The sequence below is a fragment of the Dasypus novemcinctus genome, chromosome 9, assembly GCF_030445035.2.
Source record: "Dasypus novemcinctus isolate mDasNov1 chromosome 9, mDasNov1.1.hap2, whole genome shotgun sequence".
NCBI lineage: Eukaryota > Metazoa > Chordata > Mammalia > Cingulata > Dasypodidae > Dasypus > Dasypus novemcinctus.
In genome coordinates, this window is record NC_080681.1 from 94379197 (window position 1) to 94399173 (window position 19977).

At 39.4% G+C, this 19977-nt stretch overlaps 1 protein-coding gene across 1 annotated transcript in view; it reads right to left on the reverse strand.

Annotated features, from left to right (window-relative positions):
• The window catches only part of ZMPSTE24 (zinc metallopeptidase STE24), a 63985-nt gene that overhangs the window by 42124 nt on the left and 1884 nt on the right, over positions 1-19977 (reverse strand). Inside the window, exons 2-3 of the mRNA XM_004450634.5 lie at positions 18920-19066; positions 4954-5040 (exon numbers count right to left, since the gene is read on the reverse strand). Coding sequence (XP_004450691.1) covers positions 4954-5040; positions 18920-19066 — 234 coding nt within the window. The remainder of the gene's footprint in view (positions 1-4953; positions 5041-18919; positions 19067-19977) is intronic.

A 19977-nucleotide genomic window follows, 5' to 3' on the forward strand; every position in this document is an offset into this window, starting at 1 on the left:
AAGGAAAAAAACAACACATGATCATCTCAATTGACACATAAAAGGCATTCAACAAAATCCAGCATCCTTTCTTGATAAAAATACTTCAAAAGATAGGAATAGAAGGAAAATTTCTCAATACGATAAGAGGCATATATGAAAAACCCACAGCAAATATCATACTCAATGGGGGAAAGTTGAAAGCTTTCCCTCTAAGATCAGGAACAAGACAAGGATGCCCACTGTTACCACTGTTTTTCAATATTGTACTAGAAGTTCTAGCTAGGACAATTAGACAAGAAAGAAAAAAAAATTAAAGGCATCCAAATAGGAAAAGAGGATGTAAAACTCTCATTGTTTGTGGATGACATGATTCTGTACTTAGAAAATCCTGAAGTATCCACGACAAAGCTACCTGAGCTAATAAATGAGTTCAGCAAAGGCAGGATACAAGATCTACATGGTAAAATCAGTTATGTTTTTGTACACTAGTACTGAACAACCTGAGGAGGACATCAGGAGAAAAAGTCCATTTTCAATAGCAACAAAAAGACTCAAATACCTAGGAATTAATTTAATGAAAGAAGTACACAACCTATATGCAGAAAACTACAAAACAATGCTAAAAGAAATTTTAAAAGACCTAAACAAATGGAAACACATTCCTTGGTCATGGATTGGAAGAATAAATATCATGAAGATGTCAATGTTACACAAACTGATTTACTGATTCAATGCAATATCAATCAAAATCCCAACAGCTTACTTTACAGAATTAGAAATGGCAATTACCAAATTCATTTGGAAGGGAAAGTATACCTGAATAGCCAAAAGCATTCTAAAAAAAGAAGAGCAACATATAAGGAATTTCACTGCCTGACCTTCAAACATATTACAAAGCTATGTGGTCAAAAACAGCATGGTACTGGCATAAAGACAGACACATCGATCAGTAGAACAGAATTGAGAACCCAGAAATAAACCCTCACCTATCAGTCAACTGGTTGACAAATCTACCAAGTCAATGCTAATGGCACAAAATAGTCTTTTCAACAAATGGTGCTGGGACAACTGGACATCTATAACCAAAAGAATGAGAGAGGACCCCTATCTCACTCCCTATACAAGAATCAACTCAAGGGAAACAGATGTGACTCAAGCAGTTGGGCTCCTGTTTACTATATAGGAGGGAGGTCCATGGTTCGATGGCTAGGACCTCCTGATGTAGGCAAGATGGTCTGCGCAGTGAACTCACCCACACGGAGTACCAGTCCACGCAAGAGTGCCACCCCACACAGGAGTGCTGGCCGACATGGAGAGCAGGCAGAGCAAGATGATGCAACAAGAGACACAGAGGAGAGAATAAGACAACAAGAGATGTAGCAGAACAGGGAGCATAGGTGGTGCAAGAGAATGATCACCTCTCTCCCACTCCAGGAGTCCCAGGATTGGTTCACGGAGCCGCCTAACTAGAATACAAAGAAGAATTCACAGCAAATGGACAGAGAGAACAGACAATGGTGGGGGGCGCGGAGGGAGAGAGAAATAAATAAACCTTAAAAAAAAAAAAAGAACTCAAAATGGATCAAAGACCTAAATATAAAAGCCAGGACCATAAAACTACTAGAAGAAAATGTAGGGAAACATCTTAAAGACATTGTAGTAGGTGGTGGTTTCTTGGACCTTATACCAAAAGCATGCACAAGAAAAGAAAAAATAGATAAATGGCACCTCCTTGAAATTCAACACTTGTGCATCTCCCAGTAAAAAGGCAGCCCATTCAATGAGAGAAAATATTTGGAAATCACATATCAAACAAAGGCTTTATTCATGATAGCGACATTATTCATGATTGCGGAAAGTTGGAAACAACCCAGGTATCCATTAACAGATGAATGCAGCTGTAAGAAGAAATGAAGTTGTAAAATAGGACAACATGGATGAACCTGGAGGACATTGTTTTGAGTGAAGCAAGCCAGAAACAAAAGAACAAATGCCATATAATTGCATTACTATGAACCAAAAATATTGTGTAACATACTGGATGATTCGAAAAAAAATTTATACATATCCAGTACATTTAAATGAAAATATGTTTTTATTCAACTAAGTTTTCTTTTTAGTTTTTCTTTATATTTTCAAGTACTAAATGTACAAAATATAGTAAAAAAAAAATTATCGCAGAGAACATTACATAAATTATTAGCCCTGTAAAGGAAACTGTATTTTCTGTACATATATGTATGTAGATTGTGTTCATTCACCCAACAAATATTTATGGAGTGTCTACATAACTGGCATTGTTCTAAGCACTGGGGATACAGGAGTGAAGAATGAAGTGAAGAACTTGGAGCTTAAAATTCTTGTCAGAGAAAAGCAGATTTGGATTTGGCTCAACTGATAGAGTGTCCGCCTACCACATGGGAGGTCCAGGGTTCAAACCCAGGGCCTCCTGGCCCATGTAGTGAGTTGGCCCACACACAGTGCTGATGTGCACAAGGAGTGCTGTGCCACGCAGGGGTGTCCCCCACGTAGGGGAGCCCCATGCACAAAGAGTACGCCCTGTAAGGAGCTGCCCCTCATGAAAAAAGCGCAGCCTGCCCAGGAGTGGTGCCACACACATGGAGAGCTGACAGAGCAAGATGATGCAACAACAAAAAAAAGAGACACAGGTACCCAGTGCCGCTGACAAGAATGCAAGCAGACACAGAAGAACACACAGCAAATAGACACAGAGAGCAGACAACGGTTGGGGAGGGGAAGGGGAGAGAAATAACATAAATAAATAAATCTTTAAAAGAAAATTTTTGTCAGAGAGATAGATAATAGACAAAATAACAGTATATAGTAAAAAGTCCCTTTATAAAGAAAATAAAATAAGGTGAAGTGTTTCACTAAAGAGTGATGGGAGATGTCACTGTCATGAAATGTCAAGGAAGTCCTCTTTGAGAAAGTGACATTTCAGATGTTTTTATAAAGGGAAGTGGATGCAGCTCAAGTGACTGAGCTCCTGCCTATTACATGGGACGTCCCTGGTTCAGTTCCTGGTGCCTCCTAAAGAAGACAGCGAGCTGGCGTGATGGGCAGGAGTGGCAAGCTGATGCAACAAGAGACACAATAAGAAAAACATGAGAGACACAACAAAACAGGGAGCAGAGTTCCCAGTGCCTCCTAAAGAGGATGAGAAAGACAGTGAGCTGACACTACTGGCAGGCATGGCAAGGTGATGCAACAAGAGACACAAGAAGAAAAACACAATGAGAGACATAACAAAGCAGAGAATGGAGGTGAATCAAGCGATGAGGCACCTCCTTCCCACATCAGAGGTCCTGGGTTGGGTTCCCAGTGCTTCCTAAAGCAACAAGGAAGATGAACAGACACAGCAAGTGCAAACAATGAGGGGGTGGGAAGAAATAAATAAAATAAACCTTCAAAAAATAATAAAATAAAATTTTTAAAAAAGATGAGTGCATTAGTTAGCCAAAGGAATGCTGATGCAAAATACCAGAAATTGGTTGGTTTTTATAAAGGCTATTTATTTGGGGTAGGAGCTTACAGATACCAGGCCATAAAGCATAAGTTATTTCCCTCATCAACGTCTATTTTCACATGTTGGAGCAAGATGGCTGCCAATGGCTGCAAGAGTTCGGGTTTCCTGGGTTCTTCTCTTCCTGAGGCTCCAGCTTAAGGCCTCAGCATCAAACTTCAACATTAAAACTCTAAAATTAAGAACCCCCAATTCTGTTCTTTGCCAGGTCTTTTATCTGTGAGTCCCCACCCACCAAAGGGTGGGAACTCAACATCCTACTGGCACAAGAGGTTTACCTGTTTACTTAAGCAAGTAAACCTCTGAATCCAATATAATCTAATATGCCCAGAGGAAAAGATCAGTTTATAAACATAATCCAATATTTCTTTTTGGAATTCACCAATAGTATCAAACTGCTACAATGAGCATCTAATAAGGAGCCAGCCATGATACTTATATGAAAAAGACCTTAAATCATTTCTGAAACAATGCAGATTATAAATAAACTGCCACACCATATCACAAATGGCAAATCAGGATCAAGAGTTTGGTCAAATACAATTGGGTCTTGCAGATATAGAGATTTCACAGGAAGAAAAGGTCTAGAAGAGTTTGGTTTCATTAGAAAAGAGTATACAGATACATATAATAATGAGATGACAGAGTTAAAGTAGAAGAGAGCCATCATTTCAAATGAACAATCAGAAGGAGGGAATAGACTTGGCAATTTTCAAGGGAAAATCTGGAAGCAGTGTCCTACTATTCATTCCAGAGAGTCAACTCAAGCAGCCCAGTGAAGATTCTAGGAGATATACTCTGGTATACTGTTTTTGTTTGAAGTAACTGCTAAGTGTTTGTGGCACAGAAGTACCTGCTTAGTGTGAGTCCAACAAAATTCATGCCTTCCCTTTCATTGCACAGAGTTGGTCCTGAGCAGCAGGTGCCTATCCGGAGACTACATTTCCCAGCTCCCTTACATCTGGGTAAGACCAAATAACTGGTTCACCAACAAAATGTGAGTATATAGGGCAGATATAACTTCAGTGTCAAGGAACTTAACAAGAGGATATGCTTTCTTTGCTCTTTCATTCTATTTGACTGTTGAATGCAAAAACTATGGGGGTATTTGGGAGATGGCAGAGTCATAAGATGAAAAGATTCTGGGTCCCTGACTTACCACGTGGAGGAAAGCCACCTGCTGTTTACATAATTGCATAATTACACACTAGGCTATTAACATAATCGAGAAATAAACTTTTGATAAGCCTTTGAAAATTGGGGGTTTGTTACAGTAACCAACATTATCCTAACTAATATAGCACGGCTGAAAAAGGGCTGTGCAGACAGAAGATCAAGCCTACTGACCAAAGGAGCCAAAAAATTAACTTTAGTATAAAACTTGCCAAGCAAAAATACTGACAAGTATATACAGATAAATAACATACCTCATATTCTGGTCCAAAGCCAGCATATCCACAGAACCATCCAGAAATTCTCCAGAGATAAGGAATTCCTCCAAAGAGAAGAATAAGCTACAAAATAAAGTATACTTTGGTCACACTTGAATCATACAAGATACTATCATATGAAAGCATATAATAAAGAAAAAAGGACAAAATAACTACCTCTAAAGAAAAATGAAACCTAGCTCACTTAGGATAAAATACGCATTTTGATGAATACAAACAAACCAAGACACTAACTTTATACTGCTATAAAAGCTTTGAGAATTAGGGAACTGAGCTTAGAAGGGTTAAACAATCTCATGGCTAATGAGTGAGAAGGGGGATTTTAACTAGAATGTCTGTCTCTATAATTGTCTTTTGCTTGAAAGGAAACGGTCCTCTTCAGTGAGCAAAAAGTATTACTGTTGCTATAGAAGAGGAGAGCCATACCCACTTATCAAACTGGAGGGTGGAATAACATATCTGTACCTTTTTCAGGTCAGGAAAAGGTGATTCCTGAGGTTAGCAGTCAGGGTTTCCTAGGAGTAGACCCACTTTCTCAGCACCACCCTTTGTTTTGAGCAAAGGAAACACAGACATTCACCAAATCACTAGGACATTAGAATGAGAGAGCAGCTCTCAAAATTTGGAAAAAAAAAAAAAAAATCATGCTTAAAAAACAATACTACCCACAGCAGAGACTAAATCTGTGGAACTCATTTTGTCAAGAGGAAGCAATATTTTCTTTCTATGAAAGCTCAGGAACACAAAGGACTACAACTGCACTCCTTGGTTAGAAACACATTTCCATCAGTTCAGAAATGAACCCTCAAGGTTTGAGGGATTAGCGCATTACCATATATTTCATGGGTATCTTTACAAGCTACTTTCCATTATTATAATGAACACGTAAATAATAAAGTGACTTTTAGGAACATATATAAACAACATCGTATTATATTCATCATTCTATAACATGCTTTTTACATTCTATTTTTTTTTCCAGAACCATCCATGGTGATAAAAATAGATCGTTTACTCTTCTACTTCCATATAGTATTCTACCCTATGAATATATACTATCATCCACATCTCCATGTACAGTGCTTCAACAGATTACAAAGGGCACACAATTTCAACTTAATTATCACCAGCTTGTTCTCTAAGTGTTTATGCCAAATTACACTCCCACTAGCAATTCTTTAGGATTCATGCTTTCCCACAATTGCACCCACTTTTTTTTTTTTTTTGACTATACCATAACTTATTTATTCATTTCACTCTTTGTGAATATTTGGATTGTTTACATTTTTCCCTTTTTATATACTTTGCTGCTGTAACATTGTAAAACATATTGTATTAGTCAGGGTTCTCTAGAGAAACACAATCAACAGAGGGTATCTGTAAATAGTATGAGATTTTTTAAAAAGATTTTATTTTATTTATTTATTTATTTCTCACCCCTGCCCCTCATTGTCTGTTCTCTGTGTCCATTCGCTGTGCGTTCTTCTGTGTCTGCTTGTCTTCTCTTAAGGAGGCACCAATCCTGGGACGTTCCAGAGTAGGAGAGAGGTGCTCAATCTCTTGCACGACCGCTCCCTGGTCTGCTGTGCCTTACTGTCTCTCCTCATGTCTCTATTTGTTGCATCATCTTGCCGCGCCAGCCCTCTGCACAGGCCAGCATTCCTGCATGGGCCAGCACTGTGTGGCCCAGCACTCTGCGCAGGCCAGCTTGCCTTCACCAGGAGGTCCCAGGAATCAAACCCTGGACCTCCCATATGGTAGATGAAAGCCCAATTGCTTGTGCCACATCCACATCCCAGTATGAGATTTTATAAGTTTCTCACGTGACCGTGGGGATGCACAAGTCCAGGTTCCACAGGCAGGCTGCAAACCAGGGGATCTGATGAAAGTTCAATGAAGGTCTTGATGAGTTCCTATGAGACAATGGCTGTCCAAAGATAAGCTAGGAAATTCTCTCTGAATGCTGAAATCACTTCCCCTTTTAAGACATTCAACTGATTGGATAAAGTGTCCCTCATTGCTGATGGCAAACTTCCTGACTGATGTAGATGTAATCAGTTACCGATATAGTAAACTCACTGGTGACTAAAGTCCATAAATGTCCTTGTATTATTAATACAATTAGTCCAGTGTTTGCTTGACCAAACAACTGGGCAATTACCTGGCTGAGGTAACACACTAGCCTCATCATCATACATACTATGATGTACACTTGCCACAGTTTCTCCAGGTTACACTTCTGGCAAGAGAACTGCAGGGTTATAGGATATATGCTTTTATCAGTCATAATATGCTAGGTTGTAACAAAATAACAAACAATACCACCACCACCAATACCACCAGCACTACCAAATCTCAGTGGCTTACACTAACAGAGATTTATTTCTCTTTCCTGTTACATGTGCCCGATGTGTGGGCAGGTTCTCTGCTCCATGTCATTTTCAGTCTGGAATCTAGTCTGAAGGAGAAGCCCCAAATGGTAATATTGCCTGTGTTTAACAAGGGTAAAAATCACAATATAACACAAACTATTACTTAGAAGTGACACACATCACTTTCACTCATACTTCAATGGCTAAAGTAAGCCTAACTTCAACAGGATGGAATGTAAAATGCAGGAAGGGGAACTGCAGAAAAGTGTACCGTTTGTACATTTGGAGAGAAATAATGCAATCTGCCACAGAACATATTTAACCTTTTTTTTTATTACTTTTAAAGATTTTTTCTAAATTTCTCTCCCCATCCACCCTCCCCCCCAAATGTCTGCTCTCTGTGTCCATTCACTGTGTGTTCTTCTGTGTCTGCTTGTATTCTTGCCAGCAGCACCAGAAATCTGTGTATCTTTGTGTTGCATCATCTTGCTGCGTCAGCTCTCTGTGTGTACAGTGCCACTCCTAGGTGGGCTGCGTTTTTTTCACACTGGGTGGCTCTCCTTGAGGGGCACACTCCTTGCACATAGGGCTCCCCTACCAACGGGACACCCCTGCGTGGCACGGCACTCCTTGTGCACATCAGCATTGTGCGTGGGCCAGCTCCACAAGGGTCAGGAGGCCCTGGGTTCGAACCTTGGACCTCCCATGTGGTAGGCAGACGCTCTATCAGTTGAGCCAAATCCGCTTCCTCATATTCAACTTTAGTAGTGATGTCAAACTATTTTCAGAGCGGTTGCATCACATTGCACTCCCACCAACAGTAGATGAGATTTCTGTAGCTAACATCTTCACCCAAGCTCAAAACTATCTCATTTTAAATTTTTGTCAAGTCTAATGGGGATGAAATGGTATCTTAAATGTTGTTGGAATTCACATTTTCCTGATTATTAATGAGGTTGAATATCCTTTCCTATGTATATTAGTCAGCCAAAGAGGTGCTGATGCAAAATACCAGACATGGATTGGTTTTTATAAAGGATATTTATTTGGGGTATAAGCTTATAGTTACCAGGCCATAAAGCATAAGGTACTTTCCTCACCAAAGTTTTTTTGCCATGTGTTGGAGCAAGATGGCTGCTTACGTCTGCCAGGGTTCATTCAGGCTTCCTGGGCTCCTCTGTTTCTGGGGCTTGCCCCTCTCTGGGCTTAGCTGCTGTATTATCTCCACAAGGTCAGCTGTAGACTATAAGGCAAATGGCTTGTTTCTTTTCCTGAGGCCTTCTCTCTTTCCTTATGACTGAGCTCCTCTGTGTGCTTACATCTGGGGGATGTTACTCCAACATCAAAACTCCAACCTCCCTACTCTGCGGTGCAGTTTTTCTGTCCTACTGACACGGCCCAATCAAAGCCTTAATCCTTATTTAATCACGTAAAGTAAAACCTCTGACTCCAATATACTCTAATAGCCCAGAGGAAAAGACCAGTTTACAAACATAATCCAATATTTCTTTTTGGAATTCATCAATATCAAATTGCTACAATATTTAAAAGCCAATTTTTACAATCTTCTTTGAAGTTTCTGATCAATCATTTTGCCTATTTTTCTATGTATTATTATATTGCTACTGGATTCTCTTTTAATAGGGTATCCCTGTCATTCTTTTTATATATATATATATTTTTTATTAGAGGTTGTGAACTTACAAAACAACAATGCATATGTGTGGAATTCCCTCCATCAACACACTAAATTGTTGTGCAACAGTTGTTACAGATTATGAATAATATCATCAGACTATTACCACTAACGATCTATAGCATACATATGGTATATTTTTTCCATACCCTCCTATACTTAACACAATATATCTTTGGCATTGATGCAGGAATATTACACTATTCCTGTTAACTATAGTCCATAGATTACATTAATTTTATTTTTCCCATGCTTTGTACCACCTTGCAATAGTGATGCACATTTGTTGCAGTTCATATAATAGTAATTTGTACTATTAACCACAATTCTCATCCACCCCTGGGTTCACTATGTTATTCAGTCCCTAGATTATTCTCTAGCTTTCTTTCAGTTGACATTTACATTCCTAGACTACCCTGTTAAACAATCCAATTTAGAGTTCTTTGATGACTGTTTCAATCTCTTTACTTGTGATTGATCTGGTAAGATCTTCTATTTCTTCTAGGTTCACTGTAGGTTGTTTGTATGTTCCTAGGAATTTTTCCATTTTATCTACATTGTCTAGTTTTTTGGTGTACAGTTGTTCATAGCATCCTCTTATGATCTCTTTTATTTCTGTGGGGTCAGTAGTAATGTCCTTGTCTTCATTTTTTATTTTATTTATTTCCATCTTTTTTTTTTTTGGTCAGTCTAGTATGGGTTTGTTGATTTCATTAATCTTTTAGAAGAACCAACTTTTGGTTTTGTTAATTCTATTTTTGATGTTTTTGTTGTTGTTCTCAATTTATTTCTGCTCTGATTTGGTTATTTCATTCCTTCTGCTTGCTTTGGGAATAGTTGGCTGTTCTTTTTCTAGTTGCTCCAGCTATGTAGTTAAGTCATTGATCTTAGCTCTTTCTTCTTTTTTAACCTAAGCATTGATGGCTATAAATTTCCCTCTCAGCACTGCCTTCACTGCATCCTACAGGTTTTGATATACTGTGTTCTCATTATCATTCATCTTGAGATATTTACTGATTTCTCTCACAATTTCTTCTTTGGCCTACTGGTTATTTAGTAGCATGCTGTTTAATCTCCACATATTTGCAAATTTTCTCTTTTTCTGCCTGTTGTTGATTTCCAGCTTTATTCCTTTATGATCAGAGAAAGTGTTTTGTATAATTTCAATCTTGTTGAATTTACTGAGATCTGCTTTGGGACCCGACATATGGTCGGTCTATCCTGGAGAAAGATCCACGAGCACTTGAGAATTTATATCCTGCTATTTTGGGGTGCAGTGATCTGTATATGTCTATTAGGGTTAGTCCATTTATCACATTATTCAAGTTCTCTGTTTCTTAATTGATCCTCTGCCCAGATGTTTTATCCCATGCTTAGAGTGGTGTTTTTGAAGTCTCCAACTATTATTGTAGAGACATCTATTTCTCCCTTCAGTTTTGCCAGTGTTTGCCTCATGCAATTTGGGGCATCCTGGTTAAGTGCATGTAATTTATGATTGTTATTTCTCCCTGGTGAATTGCCCCTTTTTTAAAAATATAAATGTCCTTCCTTGTCTCTGATAACAGTTCTGCTTTTAAAGTCTATTTCATCTTTTCATCTGATATAAGTGTAGCTACTCCAGCTTTTTTTTTTTTTTTTTTTTTGGTTATTGTATATGCAGAATATCTTTTTCCAGTCTTTCACTTTCAATCTACTGGTGTCTAAGGTAAGTCTCTTTTAGACAGCATAGAGATGGCTTGTATTTTTTATACATTCCACCAGTCTGCGTCTTTTGATTGGGGAGTTTAATCATTAATGTTCAATGTTATTACAGTAAAAGCAGTTCTTACGTCACCCATTTTGACCTTTGGGTTTTATCTGTCATATTTTATTTTTACCACTCTTTTACACTTTTACTTTTACTGATAAAATCTTCATTTCTAGACTCTCTTCCAAGCCTCTCATGTCTTTTTTTTTTTTTCAGGCTGCAGCACTTCCTTTAGTATTTCTGGCAAAACCAGTCTCTTGGTTACAAACTCTCTCAATTTCTGTTTATCTGTGAATATTCTAAACTCACCCTCATTTTTGAAAGACAATTTTGGCAGATACAAGACTCCTGGCTGGCAGTTTTTCTCTTAAAGTATCTTAAATAATATCGTATCACTGCCTTCTTGCCTCCATGGTTTCTGAAGAGAAATCAGCACTTAATCTTATGGTGTATCCCTTGTATATGATGCATTGCTTTTCATATTGCTGCTCTGTCTTTGGCATTTGACTTTCTGATTGCTGTCTCAGAGTAGGTCTAGTAAGACTTATTTGGATGAGAGTATGTTATGCTTCTTGCATGCAGCTATCTATGTCCTTCTCAAAGGTTGGGAAATTTTCTACCATTACTTCCTTCAGGCACACCCATGACATGTATGTTTGCATGTCTCCTGCTATCATTTAGTTCCCTGAGACCCTGTTCAATTTTTTTCCATTCTTTTATCTGTTCTTTTGTATGTTCACTTTCAGAAGACATGTCTTCAAGCTTATTGATCCTTTTTTCTGCCTCCTCAAATCTATTATTATATGCCTCCAGTGTATTTTTAATTTCATTTATTGTGCCTTTCATTCCCTTAAGTTCTGCTATTTTTCTATGTATGCATTCAAATTTTTCTTTGTGCTCACCTAGTGTCTCCTTAAAATCTTTAATCTCTGTAGCCATCTTATCAAATTTATTAAGGAGATTTGTTTGAACATCTATGATTAGTTGTCTCAATTCCTTTATGCCATATGGAGGCTTATCTTGATCCTGTGACTGGGTCTTATCGTCCTGTTTCTTAGTATGGATTGCAATTTTTTGTTGGTGTCTTCGCATCTGGCTTACTAGATGAATTTTTTTTAAAGATTTATTTTTTCTTTATTTCTCTCCCCCGCCCCAACCTGTCGGCTCTATGTGTCCATTCGCTGTGTGTTCTTCTGTGTCCACTTGTATTCCTGTCAGTGGCACCAGGAATCTGTGTCTCTTTCTGTTGCGTCCTCTTGCTGTGTCAGTTCTCTGTGTGTATGGTGCCACTCCTGGGCAGGCTGCACTTTTTTCAAGCGGGGAGGCTCTCCTTACAGGGCACACTCATTGCACGCATCAGCATTGTGTGTGGGCCAGCTCACTACACGCATCAGGAGGTCCTGGGTTTGAACTCTAGAGCTCCCATGTGGTAGGCAGATGCTCTATCAGTTGAGCCAAATCTGCTTCCCTATTCTGGGTGCAGTTTCTCTCTTTAGTTTAGGGCTTTCTTGCCCTCTCTCCCTTGCTGGATGAGTAGAGGAGCCAAGGTTGTAGTAAGTATTGTAAGCTCTGGAGGATGCTGCTGCCCACGTTGCCCCAGGAATCAATGAAGCTTCTCCCACCTTTCTTCTCTGCTAGGGGTAGGGACAGAGTCACAGGTATATGCAATAATCTAAGCCATGCAGGCCAGGACTGACTGCAGTTGCTCAGAGAGACTAATGAAACTTCACTCCCCTGCCTGGGGCAGGGATGGAGCTGCAGGTGTGGGCAGCCAACTAAGCCCTGTGGGTCAAAACTGACTGCAGTTGTCCAGGTAGACTGACATAGCATCGCCCTCCACCCCTGCCAGGGGTGGGGATGGACCCCCAGGAGTGCCCAACAATCAAATCTATGTGGGCCAAAATCATCTGCAGTTGCCCTGAAAGGCTGAGAATTGAATACTGTCCCTTCTGCCCTTTAAGGGGTGGGGTTGGAACCACAGGCACCCAACAGACCAGTTCATGTGGGCCGAAAGCATCCGCAGTTTCCCAAAGAGGCTGAGGAAACACGGCTCCCCTCCTATTCTATTGGGGGATGGGGATGGACCCACAGGCACCCTACAGTGCAGGCCAAAAGTACCTACCACTACCCAGAAAGGCTGAAGAAACAAAGCTCCCCTCCTATCTTATGGGGCAGGGGACGGGGACTGAACAAGTGTCTGCCTCTTCAGTCTACATGGGCTGAAAGCACCTGCAGTTGCCCAGAAAGGCTGGGGAGATACTGCCTCTCTCTTATCTTATTGGGGGTGGCGATGAAGCAACAGGCATTCAACCATCCAGTTTGTATAGACCCAAAGCACCTGCATTTGCCCAGAAAGGCTGCAAAAACACCAGCCCCCTACTATCCTATGGGGTGGGGGGATCAGGGAGATGGAGTCCCAAGTACTCAACTAACCAGTCTGTGAGGCCTGAAACTACCTGCGGTTGCCCAGAGAAGCTGAGGGAACACAGCTCCCTCCTATCCTACTGTAGGGATGGAGCTACAATGTCTGAGTATCCAGTCTGGACAGGCTGAAAGTGCCTGCAGTTACCTGCAGAGGCTGAAGAAACACGAACTCCCTCCTATCCTATGGGAGGGGGACAGGGATGGAATTGAAGGCACTCAAAAAATCAGTCTGTGCAGGTCGAAAGCAACTGCACCTGCCCAGAGAGGCCAAGGAAACACAGCTCCCCTACCCTACTGGGGTACAGGGATGGAGCCCCAGGTGTACAACTATTTAGTCTGTGCCAGCCAAAAAGCACCTGCAGTTGTGAGGAGAGGCTGGTGCAGGTTCCCCAGCTTCCTCCCTGTCGGAGGTAGGGCTGGAGCGTAGGCTAGAGCTGCAATCCAATCTAGGTGGAAAGAAGCCAGTCCCTACCATCACTGTGATTTTCAATCAGTCCTGCTTCCCCTCATACCAGAGTTAAAATGGCAACTACCAGCCTCTTTCCGACTTGGACAGATTCAAACTTAAGCTGTTCTTAGGATTCTACTGTAGCCAGCCTAATTTACTAATCAGTAGCTGAAGTCAGTGCCCAATCATCTCTTCCTCCCCAATTTTTGGGAAATGAAGCTTCCAACTCCAGCCACAGAATAGCTCCCAAGGTAGCTTGTGCCACCATTGGAGGATGAGCACTGGCCTCTGCAGCTTGGAGTGCTCCACTCACAAATATTCACTGTAGATGGGCAGTCTCCTCCTTTCATTCTTTCAAGGATGTAGCTAGATGGTCTTCTGATCACCTGGGCTGCCCAAACAGGTGCTTTAGATAGCTCTGGGTAATTACCAACTGCCCTGCAGAACAAGCTGACTCTTGGAGCTCCTTACTCTGCTGCCATCTTGCCCCTCTCACCCACTCTACATAGTAACTATCTTTTAAATTTTCACCAATACAGTGGGTTGTTTTAATACCATGGGCCTCAAAGTATGCTTTCTGGAACAGGAGCATTAGCATCACCTGGAAATATATTAGAAATACAAATTCTCAGGCCCCACCCTAAATCAGAAACTGGAAGTGGGCCCTGCAGTCTCCAGGTGATTCTCATACACAATAAAGTTTGTAAATACTGTTTCAATAAATTACTTTTTTTATAGGTTCCCCTAATTCTATGTCTAGGCATTTCTACATTACTACAATTAACTCAATCTTGGATATCAACTTTGTTTTCCCAAAAGGCTTGTTTTGGCACCACTGGTATATGCTCTACTTGTTGAGCTAATTTACCTGGGATGGCACTTCTTTCACCTTATTCCTAATACTAATAAATATTGTAGAATTAAGGATTTATAATGCTTTGGGTGAAAGGTTGGAACACCTGTAAGTCCAGTGCTTTTACATAGATATTCTCACTACAGCCTTGAAAAGCAGGAAGGACAAGGAGTATAGTCATCTCTATTTTATAGATGAGTCACCTGAAACTCAAAGAGGTTAAAGTAACTCGCCCAAAAAAAACCCAATGCCTAAGTAGCTGTTATGTATTAAGCACTGTGCTAAGTGTTTCACTTACATTATCTTATCTCAGTCCGTGCCACAAACAAAAATGAGGTATGGATTTTTATCTATTTCTCATCTCAAAATGAGAAAAATGAGTCTCGAAAAGACTAAACTTAGAAACACACAAAAATTGGAGAAGCAACCATTTGAACCTTTCTACTCTGCCATATTCCGCTCCCCAGCCATTTCATTTTTTGATCAGGGTCTGTACTGAATAGGTAAAATATCAGGGAAAATCTGTCTTAGAGTGGCAGGACCTTTTCTCTATGGGTGTTCTATCACATTGGTGTGAACAGTGGTGCTTATAACTGGTCACATAGCTTTTACTCAGGGTCCCTCAGGTAGAAAGTAGTGAGGCTGGGGAAAAAAAGTCTAAATTAATCTTCTCACTTCTTTGTGACCAAAACATACAAACTTATTAATTTTTTTTGTTTTGTTTTGTTTTAGGTACAAGGTGCTGGGGATTGAACCCAGGGCCCTCTAAGTGGGAAGCCGGCAGTCAACCACTAAGCCACATCCACTCCCCTAAGTTAATTTTTTCATTTGTTTTTGCTTGTTGTTTATTTATTTTTTTCCTAGGAGGCACCAGAGACCAAACCCAGGACCTTCCATGTGGGAAGCAGGTACTCAATTGGTTGAGCCATATCCTATCCCCACAAACCCATTAATTTTAATCAACACAAAATAGTAATAAATAAACTTGTTTTCAAACAGCACAGGGTTTCAAAGAAATACAAATTGTTTTCTATCAAATGGTATATTAAGCTACAAATTTCCCAAGGATCAATTTATTACAATCATGTTGCTCACCTTAGAGTTTCTGGAAAGGCTTCTTCAATGTAATTTTAAAGACTCAAAAGACGAGAGTTTGAGATCCAGCTCTCCCATTTATTAGGGTCACTTGGCCATTAAGCAGGCAAGCCTTTTAATTTCTTTGAGTCTTTGCTTCCTCATCTACAAAAAGGGGAATGATAATGCCTGTCCTTTCTACCTCAGAGGGTTGTTATAAGCATAAAACAGAACAATAAATAGAAAAACCATGTATGAAATGAAAATCACTGAGGACACAAACATTTTGAAGATTACTACTACTGTTCCCAACTTTAGCCCATCAGTACTGCTTCTAGTTTGAGTCACAATGCCTTACAAAGCTCTCATTTTATATATTTATTCTCCATATCTTTATCATCTCCTAAAACAAAGAGAATCATTCCCATGGTTCCCAAACATAAGGAACAAGCAATTATCAATCTTTTCTGGAAATGTTTACTAATGTCATTTTATTATGGCCCTGTGGAGGTAAGACAAAGAATGTCAAAGAAGCAAACATGAAAGAAAAAAAAAAAAGTGTTTCAACTCACAAGCTCTACTCCCATCTCTCTCCAAAGGCTGATTTCCTACTTGGGCACTGTCCCTAACAGAAGAAATGCTTCAGATAAATTAAACAAAGCCAAATGTGAACCAAATGATGCTGCCTTTCCAGGTTTAGCTGGAAGCCACCAAGTTTTAATACTAATCTTCAATATCACAGTAACTAAACTAGCCCTAGCCTTGGATTGGTAAAAAAATAAACACAGAAGACTATTTACTAGCAATAGCTATGTACCCTGAAAGCCAGTGCAATTTTATTTTCTAATTTATTAATTTTTATAAAATATCATTAGTTAACTCATGCAGAAGCTTTGCCATTTGCTAACATCTTGAGTAAATGGAAGCAGTTTCTAATAACTCCACTTTAAACATACTAATCTTATTATTCCCGTATTTGTTAATTCTGTTACTAGCCAGACAATTTTGTCATCATTAATAAAGCTACATACAGCCAGTTTCTTCTCTTTAAATCATGAAACAATTATGCTATCCGATCTCGGTTAGTTTCCATTTAGGAATCTTTCTCTTAGTAGCACTTGGAGAATCTAAAAGAGTTCTGGGAGGAATAACAATGATGATAATGATGATAAAAATAATAATAGACAACAAGTATAGAACATTTGCAATGAGTCAGGCACCATTCTAACCATTTAACTTATATTAACTTATTTAATCCCCTCAACAGCATTATGAATAAGTAACTATTATTACCACACCATTTTTATGGATGAGAAAATTGACTCAGAAATACTGAGTGACTTGCTTGTGGTTGCATAGCTAGTGTGGTAGAGCTGAGATTCAAACTCAAACTGCCTGAGTTCAGAATCTGCTCTTAGCTTTTAGATCATGCACTCAATGGGGGTGATAGTGCCCCCATGGGGGCAAAAATTGATTCTTGGCATGAAAAAGTCATACTCTTTCTATGTATAAACATATTTATAATATACCTGTGATATTAATATTTCATTGGAGCAATGAGAATAAAAAATGTCTAAAAAATCTCCTTGTGAACAAAGGGAGATAATGAAAAAAGGTTGTGAAACACTGCTCTACACTATATGGCCTTTCTTCTACACAAGTGTAGGGCTGACACTTTGGTTTATTAAATAAAAATTACCTGCCATTCATTGGTTCACAAAATATGAGTTATGCACTTATTATATGCCAGGCACTAGATAAAAAATGATGACTGAAACCTTAACTACCCTTTCCTTAAAGAACTACCAGTCTGTCAATTAAACAAGCAAGTGTAAGAAGTGCTCTGAAAGAAATAATGATGGGATAATATTTAACCCAGACTCAAAGGGAGGGGTAGTTTCAAAGTTGTCCCAGGAGAGATGAGGTCTCAGATGGATCCTAGGGAGGAGTAGGGGTTAATCAGGCTCCAGTGAGAGAGGGTGGAGATTAAGAGTAAGGGGAGGACAGTTATCGGACATTGAATGTCCTCCCATGGCCCACTGGGTGGAATGTAGGAGAGTGTGGGCTATGATGTGGACCACTGAGCATGAGGTGCAGCGGTGCTCAGAGATGTATTCACCAAATGCAATGAATGTCTCATGATGATGGAGGAGATTGTTGTAATGGGGGGAGGAGTGGGGTGAGGGGGGTGGGGAGTATATGGGGACCTCATATTTTTTTAATGTAATATTAAAAAAATAAAGACAAAAAAAAAAAGACATAGCAAATGAAAGAGTTGGAAGGTTTTTGATGTTGGAGTTTTCATGTTGGAGTTTGATGCTGATGCCTTAAGCTGGAGCCCTGGGAAGAGAGGAACCCTAAACCTGGGAAGAAGCAAGTCCTGGGAAGAGAGGAACCCAGGAAGCCTGAACCCTCACAGACATCAGCAGCCATCTTGCTCCAACATGTGAAAATAGACTTTGGTAAGGGAAGTAACTTATGCTTATGGCCTTATCTGTAAGCTCCTACCCCAAATAAATACCCTTTATAAAAACCAACCAATTTCTGGTATTTCGCATTAGGACCCCTTTGGCTAATACAGAACCCTATGTTTAAAAAAAAAAAAAAAAAGAGGAAGGGGAGAGGGGTGGGGTGTGTGGGAGCCTCTTATATTTCCGGATGTAACATTATGTGTGATCCATGTATCTTTAAAGACAGACAATAAAAATTTCATTAAAAAACAAAAAGAGGGGAAGGCATTCCAGGCAGAGAAACCAGCATGTGAAAAGAATCAAAGTCATAAGAAACCAAGATGAATAGTGGATGGACAATACATAGGAGAAAGAATACTAGGGGAAAGGAATAAAAACATGAGGCTCAAAAAAGCAGTGGCTGGCCAGGTCACAAAGGACTCTACCCTGGTCATGCTTTGTACTTTACCCTGTGGGAAAAAGGGATACACTGAAAGGTTTTATTAGGAGAATAGCATATCAAATTTGTGCTTCTAAGAGATTCCTCTTGCTGCAGTGTGGAGGAAGGGTAGATGGGTTATGGGTAGAGGCAGAAGACTGGTAGGGGGATGCTACAAAAAAAAACCCATATAACACAAATTTCTTTTTCACCCCTGGCCTCAGGGTGATAGTTACCATATTGTAAATTTTCAACTGACTATACAGTTTTCTGCCTCCTTTAATTCAGACCCATTAGTATGAATATGAAAGGTTAAGAAAGCATCCTGGGATCTGCAAGTGTGCTACCCTCTTTTGTGTCATAAAAATAGGGGGGGGGGAAACATTGCAAAGTATTAAACAATTTGATAGATTGTTTCTCCAAGAAGTAAATTACTCACAGTGCCTTCAATCTCTGAATAGAGTCCTGACCAGAAGCTGAAAGTACTTTTATCCAGCTGATACAGTCGAGATTTCTCAAATGTTTCTGAATCCATGATCTGTCCTAACTCCAGTGGTACATGAGTTGTCGTTTTATATATCCTTCTCTGAAATATTTTGAAGAAAACACTTTAATGAAATAGTTATTAACAATAAACTCATTGTTTATTACAATAGTCATTTAAGAGCAAACATTGAATGGTTTATAGCACTAGCTTATTACTTAAGCGTATTGAATTTGTTTCGTACATATACAAATACTGCATTTTATCAAGTGTATTGACCACTGAAACAACTGATACAGAAAAGTAAGAGAACAAGAGAATCTCACCCTAATGTACTAAATAAAATTAAAAGCAGGGTTGTCATCACACTTCAGTTTGCATATATAAACCAAAATTGTAACGTCACAAAAAGTACCACTCATTCTGGGTATAACAAAAGTTATATAAAAAACAAAATCATGAAATGAAAAGAGAGTTTGCTAACCATGAGTATTATCAGCTATTGTGGCTGTCATTAAATTTGGTTCTGAGGTTTCTGGAAGCCAAATAAAGGAAAATTTGGAGTGACAGCTAGAAGCATACCAGGTCTTCAAGGAAGACAATTTTTTTTTCACAGTACCAAATTCTGAAAGGTAACTTCAACCCATGGGATTTAATAGAGGGCACAGACCTCAAACAATATAATGGACATCATTTTCTACAATGGTTTCACAACAAATGCTTGTTCACTTACTCTCTCTCTTCCCTCTCTCTATATAGTTAAGCTTCTTACCAATCCCCAGTAAAAGCTGAGGGCATAACTCAGTAAAGACACTACTGAAAAGTAGTTAACTGTACTTAGGCTTATCATTAAAGCAAGTCAGATAGATGCTCAATACTCATCGACCCCACTTTAGACACTATGTATGGTGCGTTTACTCTATGCAAAGGGTCTACTGTAGAACTCTTAAGATTCTACACTAGTGAAGCTATCCAAAGCTATGACAAAGAACCTAGCTACAAAGCTTAACATC